Here is a 9,899-nt window from a genome sequence, read left to right as displayed (position 1 = left end):
GTCGGATGACTTTTGTACGTTCAAAATCCATTCCATGTTTTTGGAGGGCCGAGTTTTAGCATTTGTTTGTTGCCTTATTACTCGATGGTTTTTGCTATCTCTCCTTTACGGTGGAATTTTCATCAGGGCCTCTGGAATTTAATATCACTGTTAAGTCGAAGTGGACAAGACAATCGTCTTGTCTTGTGGCCTTTTGCCTCTAAGCATTGGCAAGTTAAAGCTCGTTGTGCTTCTCGTCCTTAGAGACCTTGATCGGGGGTCAAATGTCCTTAAGTGCATTGTACCACAATTGATCCCCGAGGCTGGCATAAGGCCAGCTTAGTCTCAAACAACAATAACCTTTGGTACTTCTTTAGGGACATTTGACCCCCGACGGCCTAGTACTAAACACGGCGAAACAGTGTAGAAATACGCAGGTAGACCGCCTACTAAAGTAGCACCCCTTGATCTTTATATCTTTCTTAAAAATAAAAAACGCTCTTAAAAGGAAAAAAATTGCACATATAGCAATGAGGAAAGGAAGGGCCGAGAACAGTCATTTTTTCTTTTAGAATCCGGCAAATCTGTTGTTCATTTTTCTTATCACTCTACCCGCTCACACTACAGAGGGTAATGCGTCGTTGCGGTTCCGAGGGCAGGAAATGAAACTACTGCAAGGATTTATTTGTCTTCCACTTTAGAGTAATTTAGTAAACCGTGCCGTATATTGGTACTATACATGCATATCGAAATAAATTAGATGTAGATATTATCTCAAAATAATCGGACATTCCAAAGTGTACGGAACTTATAAATGGACTAACAGATTACCAAACAATACTGTTACACAGTTTTCGGTTATATTTTCAACACAACCGAAAATATAAGTGAAACTGAAAGGCTCATAGAATTCTGATTGATGACGTAATATAATAGAAAAACAAATATTATATGAGATCATGAATTAGTACCCAAGGGTTAAGTAATTGCAGTCAAGAATTCGTGATTCTAGACTTCAAACATTAACTCGTTGGGTTGGAAAGCGAATAAATGGCAGTGAATTCTGGACTAACTTTAATGAAGAAATGACGATGACAGCCTAATTCTCCTCGTAATTATAAATAAAATTGTTTTATCTACATGTCCTCCAGTTCACCTTGAAAAAAAAATAATACATTATTCTAGACGAATAACGAATGTGGTTTTTCATCATGTAAGAAAGCTAACTATATCTTCAAAGCTTTTATTGGAAAAAATGTTGAATATACATTGAAAATAACTCAAAAGGAAGATAAAAAACGATGTTCATAGACTACTACTATAGAAAATACAAGAACAAAAATTATTTTTACGTCTGCCTCGCTAACATTGATTGAAATTGGGGTAATATTTGGTTGGCAGAGCTTTTGGCAAATGAAAACAAATCAAAACGTTGTCAACATATACTATCTATGACTTATGTACAAAATGAAATAAAAATGAAACAGCAAAAACCAAAGAAACTCACATTGAGTCAGGTGCTATTTCATGAACGAAAATTCACGGATATAAAAAAAAAGCATAAAATATGAGTGTAAAGCTGATCATGTTTTACTTGCAGCTTTAACCTTTGGGTTATAGTTTACGTATTTTATGTACATCATCTTTGCGAGTATTTTGTGAAAGGGTTCTATCATTATATAATCACTAAATATTGAGTTTAGCTTAATATTGATTGTAATTCATAAACGATTGGTTAAAGCGTACTCATTATATTGTGATATATATGCAAGCTAACATTTTATATATATATATATATATATATATATATATATATATATATATATATATGTGTGTGTGTGTGTGTGTGTATATATATATATACATATATATATATATATATATATATATATATATATATATATATATATAATCTGAGAGTATGTCTACATGTATGTTGCAAAAATTGTTTTAATATCCGTGAATTATCACTTATCCTACAAGTTAAACATACAATGGCATGATTCATCAGTTTGATTTGATGAATTCCAGGTATATGTATTCCCCAAGGATTAAACTTTGGGTAGATAACAGAGGGACAGCTGTCACAGGATTTACAATTGCGTGAATCAGAAAGAAGAAGAGGTATTATTTTTGTTTCAACTTCAGCCAGAAATGACATTGTGGACCTTAGGCCATGTCATATCAATAGGCTTTTATTTTTAATATTTATTAACATGCAGAAATAGGCAAGTGACAAAAATCAACCATGTATATTTTGGCCAGGATTCGCGAGATTTGCAAGAAATCTCTAAACAACTGTCGTGTTTAATCATTTGTGCTTTAATTGACTAGGTACAAGCAGCATCTAGTGTGTGGATTATGTCAACAACAATCTTTTCCTAACCTGACACTGAAAGTGAATAAATTTGCTTCCGTGAAAAAAAAACACTTACAATATCCATTCCTGGCGATAATATAATGAAAAACTCATATGAAACTATCAAAACTTGAAATTATGTTTTTTTCTCTTTCTTTATATAAATGGACTTATCTGTATACAGATGCAACTAGTATAAAAACTATTGCGTCAAATATATGATTTACAAATGGCTACATTTTGTCACTGAAGTGGTGGTTGCTCAATTAGCAGATCTGCAATCTCCTTTATCAAATTGGAAAATTCCTATGATTTTCATCTTTCTCAGTCAAGCGTGACCATCCCCTTTGACAAACATTTTGCAATGTCTGAGTCTAGATACGAGGTAATCTTATGTATGGTTCTTAGAGCATATTTTTTTCTGCGAAGAAAAACCCATCGTCCCTTTGGTTTATGACATCTCAGTGTGATGGTCATCTTCTCTTGGGCATCTTATGAGCCAAAAGCACCTGTTACGTGACGTAATTACATGCTGCAATTAACAGAACGGCAATACTAATTCACAGAACGGTTACATATAAATTAGGCTAACAATAAGAATACAAAACGTTGAACGCAGATGTAGCATTATCCTTTGAAACCTAAATGCCCTAAGAATTGCTTGAATGGATTTTTGTTTCGACGGCGAACAGGGGGAGGTCCGTAGGAAGTCGACAGCGGCTTGAAGTTGCCTTGGCAGTACTCCACAGGGGCGTCGAAGTCGACGTGGACATCAGGGGGCGGGGGCAGGGGCGGGGGCCCATACGATGGTCTGTGGCCAACTAGTCCGGAATGAATAACCTGAAGGGGCACTACGTTTATGGGTTCGTGGATTTCTGCTGGAAAGGGACCTGGACCACTGTAGGAAGGGGAGAGAGGATGAAATGACTCGGGAATCGGGGGTGGAGGATGGAATGCTTCAGGGTGAGAGGGAGGAGGTGGAGGTGGAGGAGGAGGGGGAAAAGGGATACCGTAAGAGAGTGCTGGATGAGGACTTTCAATGATATGGATTTCGCTGGAAGGTTTCACGGGACCGAACTGGGGAGGAGGGGGGGAAGGGTCGCTGACGGAAATGGCAGTCGTCGGCCCGTCGATGGTGATGGTGGTTGCATGAGGTTTAGGGTGGTTGAATGGGGTCGGGGGTTGGCGGATAGGAGGAGGAGGAGGATTCTGAGATATGTCTTTGGGTATGTTGTTCGAAGGGACAGATCCTCCGGAAGGGAACTGGAAGTGAGATTTGGTATTTTCGGGGAGAATGAGAGGATTGAGTTCAACTACAGGGATAGGACCTGCCTGAGGCTGGAAGGAGAAGAAAATCATTAAATGACAGAATTAAAAAATATATTGCAAGTTATTAGGAAGACAGATTTTTTCAAGAGTTCCTTTTGGACGAATTATGCACAACATTTTTTCAAACATTCATCAAAATCTCACAAAAAGAAAAAAAAGATAGGTTCCTTCAAGAGCGCCTTGCGGTAGTATTCAGGATATAATCGGAGCTATACATTGGAAAGAAAAAGGCATTTCAATGTGTCATTTACATGTTACATTCAAATTTGGCACCGAAGGGTGAGTCATGTGTCAAGTCAAATTAATGCAGTTTAAGTAATATAGTGTTGCTACCGAAATTATTAAAACAACAAAACAAAATAGGAAAACTTACCAAACTCTTACGTGTTTTGAGCATTTTCTTATACTATTTTTTGACATACTTACTAGGATATGGAAGATATAAAGAGATTAAGTAAAGAAATCTTGAAACAAAATAACTACTAAGAAATTAGATTCCGTAGACGTCAGGAAGTCGGGGATGAAGTCAAAAGTGTTAAAAGAACATCCTGAAGGCTTTTGCCTCAAAACACATTTCTAAACCATATGTATAAACATCATCAACGAGGGTTAAGTGTTCTCGTAACGCTTAAAGGATGTAACAACTTGATGGTAGGATGAAGGCAATTTGAAATTGATTCCTAATCGTAATTTGTCAAGTTAACAGGCAACTTCACCTGTACGGATTAACCCCCTTCCTACTTTATAACTTTCATTCTTAATATTTTTATAATAAAGGTACACGCTTTATTTTCTTTTCACAAAATAACTTACTCCCCGTTTTACACACACACACACACACACACACACACACACACACACACACACACATATATATAATATATCTATATATATATATATATATAATATATATATATAGATATTTTATTAAATATATATATATATATATATTTATCTATATATATACATATATTATATATCAACCGTCTGGATGGGCTGGCTCCGAAAGAATTAAGCCTTTCGTTTCCAAATTTGAATTTGGGGACGAGGCTGTGGAGTCTGATATTTCTTTTAGACCACCCATTTAAGTTCCAATCCAAAGCTGCTCAACTTCACTGATCAAAGACCAGTAGTACAGTGGACCGCATGCATGCATACACACACACACACACATATACAGTATACAAGTATATATTATATAAAGCCTCAAACTGTTTCCCACAGCAGTAGTGGTTTTCAAGTAATTACCAAAACAAGTCACTACTACCTTTATACTTTAACTGCTCAAAGCACTTCCTGGATATAGTACACACCCTTCCTTTCCCTTAACTACTTTATACCAGCTATCCTCCCGATAATATACTTTCATTTTTCCAATTCTATCTACGTAACCAAACACCACCAAAATATACTCAGGAGTATTTTCACCTACTCACTTCACTGTCGTTTTTTTTATGTCCTCACATTCCCTTCCTTTCTAGTATTTCTCATACCAAGCGCAATACAGAAACCATTTATCTCATCAGCTTCAAGGCTTTTTTATTAGAGGAGAGTTGGTTGAACAGTCCTTCACAATATGTTCTTTGGCTTTGTTGGACACTCCAAATCTCAATCTCTCCTTACCTTACGCATACATACAGCTACCTTTCTTCTTCTCCTAATCTGTAACCCTTTCTCTCCTCTCACCATCACTCATTATATTTATCCCTGAAAACCTACTGCCACTTATCACCACTTACACACACGACACAAACCACACACACACAACACACACACACACATATATATATATATATATAATATATATATATATATATATATATATATATATATATATATATCCGTGTGTGTGTGAGCTTGCCCTAAGGAGCTGAAAGGCCAAAGCCGTCTGGTCCCATCCCACTATAGAGGGCGAAGGGTATTTGGTGAAAAAGAAATATATCGCGTTACTTTATATCGCGTTACTTTCTTGAATTTAACGAAAAATCAACTTGAACTTGAACGTATCGCACAAGGTTAGAGTGATCCAATATATAATTATCGAAATTTAGTACTTATCGAGTAACAGAATAGAAAAACATAAAATTTAGACAAATGCCGAGCGCTGGGACCTATGAGGTCATCAGCGCTGAAAGGGAAATTGACAGCAAGGTGGTTTAAAAGGAGTAAAAGGAGGAAACCTTACAGTTGCACTTTGAAACAATTGTTAGAAGAGGGTGGAAAGTCAGATGGAAGGAAGAGAATATGAACGGAGGTACAATAAAAGGAGTGAAAGAGGTTGCAGTTAGTGGCCGAGGGGAAGTTGCAAAGACTCTTGAGTAATGCCTACAGAGTATCACGTGAGGTGCACTGATGACACTATCCAACCACGGGGCTTATCGAGTAATGAAATGTACATTAGCTGTTCATGACCGATACAGAATACAATTACACTTCCAATATGCGTCACGTTTCAGTTTATCTCTTTTCACAAAGCTTCCCTCTGTAAAAATGACTTACGTCATCTGATGAAAAACTAACTCTGCACCTTTTCTCAACATTTATAGAAATTACCAGGGTGATTACAGTGACATATTGATCATGCAACAACCTTACTGTGTATTTCACGATATCCGTTGTTGACGGAATTGAAGACTCTTTTGGACAAAAAGCCATGAAATCAATCCTAGGCAGTCTATTTGAATTCCCAGGGGGTTCACAGATCTCAATTAAATTAATAAAGGATTCATACAAACATACATACACATACATACATATATACACATATATTCTATATATATATATATATATTTATATATATATATATATATATATATATATATATATATATATATATATATATATATATATATATATATACTTATACGCACGTACATCAAAACATGCATGCATATCATATAATTTTACATATATACATATATAGATATATATATATATATATATATATATATATATATATATATATATATATATATATATATATACATATATAGTATATAACATATATATATATATACTATATATATATATATATATATATATATATATATATACACATAATCATATATATGTTTGGTATGATGTACGTGCGTATAAGTTTAAAATAAAATGTATTTATCAGATATACATTCCTGAACAACTAAAGTCAATTAACCATGATCTCATATTAATTATTTTGAAGTTTTAAGGAATACGGGAAAAGAATAAGGGATTGAAGAAAGTTCGAAAAATATGAAAACAATAAACGTTGTCATACTTTCTGAAATATTTTTTTAAAATTGCGGAAGGAATTTTTCATTAAAATAAAACCTTCAAGATGCACTTTTAACTAATGTAACACGAAAGTCAGGTTTATTGTCATGCATTGGCATCGCGTTTACTCATGCAGTCCTGCTAAAGTTTACTTTGACCAGTTCTCGGATGGTACAAAGGTGTCTACTTTGGATGAAAGGTCGTTTAATTCGAAAATGGGTTGTATGAAAATGAAAAGGAAGCGAGTGAACGAACCCTTATTTGTAAATGTTTAAAACAGTGAAGAAACAGCCCATCACAGGAGAAAAAATACCCACAACAGAGAAACAACAAAATGCATAATAGTGAACTATTTCCTAATTTGAAATAGGTGTTAAAAAGTAGTCTCTAATTACCCGTAAACTTAAAAGCTTACTTTGGTCGCGAATGACTGAATTTCTGGTTATTCGTGACATGTACAAACAGCCTTCTTTCTTTTCCCCTTTCAATGTTAGTGGATGCTAGAAGAACACAACTTATTTACCGTGTAATTAAAAGTTCTTCTTTAATGAATGATCATGAATATAAGTTGAAGATGTAAGTCATCAGTAAATTTATTTCTATGGCAGCATTCAAAGCTTAACGGAATTTTTTTCTGAATTGCACTGTAGAAATTACTGTTTACATTGAGTTTTTTGGGGTCACAAAAACAATATTGAGGGACGTAATTTCAGCAAAGCATACCATTTGAACTGTTTTAAGCAACTACTACATGTACTGAAGCGAGTAGTTCCTGAGGAAAAAGGAATGATCAGTATTAAGGAGGTGTTTGTGAGTGTTCGCTTGCAAGCAAGGTTTATGTTCCCTAAGGGAGCTTTGGTATTACATCAGCTCTCATATAAACATATTCCTTTTAATATTTGTCCAGTTTAGTTAACAATTAATTTTCCTGTTGCTCTCCTTTTGGGACAACTAAATGTGACTATTCGTTAAGAACACATTGCCTATGGAGCCATGTCGACCTTAGACGAGAATGTAAGATCAGAAAATGAAGCTTAAAGTAAGAGCAGGTTTTGCTAAAGGCATTTATGTTAACAACTACTTAATACAACAGACCATGAAGAATTATTTGGCTGGCCAGAAATGAAAAATAACCTCACATATGTGCATACGACAGTAGACTCTTAAGAAGAAGCAGCTGTATTGCGACTAAAACACTGACAGTGACCAACTGACTTCTCATTGAATGAACTGCATTACGTATGTACATATAGCATATAGAGCAGAGAAGCAATAGGAAGGAGTGGGGAAGGAATAAAAGAAATTAATATGCAAAATACTGTATTCCTGTATTTAATTATGTACAAGTAATCTTACCGCCATACATTTCATATATTTTTGCGATAAATATTCTATAGACAGAAGAAAGGACCTTGTTGACCTTACTAGGCATTTCATAATGTTTACAAACTATACGTATATATATAGATGCACATATATCTTACTATATATGCATATATGTAATATATAGATTTTCCCTATAAACAAGGATGAGATGAAGATTGTGTTCTGAAAACAAGAGTTAAGAATGGGTAAAGCAAGAGAGAAACTGATAACTAAACATTCTATTTTAGAAGCGAAGTAAAAGACATTTTTATTCGGCTTCTAAAGAGTTTGCCGAGGTTAATTAAATAAGATTGTTTCCAGAACACAAACTAAAATTTTCATAACTGCTGACCTAATTTGGGCGATCTCCCTTGTATTCAGAGAAAGGGAACCATCACTAATAAGATATAAAACAATGAAACAAGATTTACAGAGAGAACAGAATAAAATACTCCTTTAATGTAAAAAGACTTACACTAGAGATGAGTGAACAAAAGAGGAAAATAGGGACATTTTAACCTTATCGTCGCCTTGAAAGCAAGACTATAATTTCTGCAGTTTGTGACATTAAATCAAAATACGTATAACATATTCATAGAGGAAAATCAACGGCCAGTGCAAAATTACTTTCCAAAGGAATGGAGTCGAGAGTTTTTATTGGATAGATGAGATAACAGGTTGATCCGAAGTAAATTTCGTTTAGCATAAGGGAAATTCTTGTTCATTTAGAAAGTTTCTGGAAAACTAAAATGAAACTTTTAAAATACGGACACCACATGAAGCAGTTAGGCACCACCAATAATAGGATTATTCATAAAAAAAATAATTTGGAAACAGACGTTAAGAAATGCCAAGTGCTCGAGTAACAAATTACCGTATTTCAGTATTGTTTTTAAAATATACAAAATGTTAAAGTAAAGCTACGGGAGGGTGACAAAAACCGTACCTATTTCCAAAATGAAAAAGCAAAGTATATTTATTTCCTATGTTGAATGGGCTAGCTTTTCCATATTACAAAGAAACGCTGATTCAATGTCTCTGGTTAACGTGAATTAATCTGAAAAATCAAGCTCCTGAAAAAGTAACTTTGCACAGGCAACGATGCTTTCTGGAAATAACAAACATAACTAAGTCGAGATAATGGAATTTAAATACCTATGTCAGACAGAATTGGACCCTGAAGAACCTTTTCTGCTTCCTTATCCATCGCCTCAAGTGAGAAATGTTTTGCAAGAAGAACAAACAGTGACAACGCACATCATTAACCCCATTATCGAGTTTATTGGGGAGATACTGAAGGCTCTCAGCGTTTCTAAAGAAAGTTCAATGATCTCAGCCAAAGATCTGAATTTCAAACTGCATAAGAAAGTTCAGGTCGGGACTGAGATTTGAAAACTAAGAAAAATGGACATAGAACAGTTGGTTGTAGTGTTATTGGCTAGATCGTCCTTGGATAGATATACATAATATGCAATAAACATTAGCATTGACCAGTGTTAAGAATTTACAATGTGTATTTGTATGTGGAAAAGATTGCCATAACAAAGGATACCTAAAGTTATTCTGTGATGATACTGTGGCATCATGGACTATGTGGTAAAAATAATTCAAATGA

General features: G+C 34.6%; 1 protein-coding gene across 1 annotated transcript in view; it reads right to left on the bottom strand.

Moving 5' to 3' along the window:
• Nucleotides 1-1,208: 1,208 nt before the first annotated feature.
• LOC135211093 (peroxidase-like) overlaps nucleotides 1,209-9,899 on the bottom strand; it is a 155,771-nt gene continuing 147,080 nt past the window's right edge. The window contains exon 19 of the mRNA XM_064244172.1: nucleotides 1,209-3,676. Within this exon, the coding sequence (XP_064100242.1) occupies nucleotides 2,966-3,676 (711 nt within the window). The 3' untranslated portion in view covers nucleotides 1,209-2,965. The remainder of the gene's footprint in view (nucleotides 3,677-9,899) is intronic.

This window comes from Macrobrachium nipponense, chromosome 4 (assembly GCF_015104395.2).
Source record: "Macrobrachium nipponense isolate FS-2020 chromosome 4, ASM1510439v2, whole genome shotgun sequence".
Classification (NCBI taxonomy): Eukaryota; Metazoa; Arthropoda; class Malacostraca; order Decapoda; family Palaemonidae; genus Macrobrachium; species Macrobrachium nipponense.
This window is presented reverse-complemented; position numbering and strand designations above follow the sequence as displayed.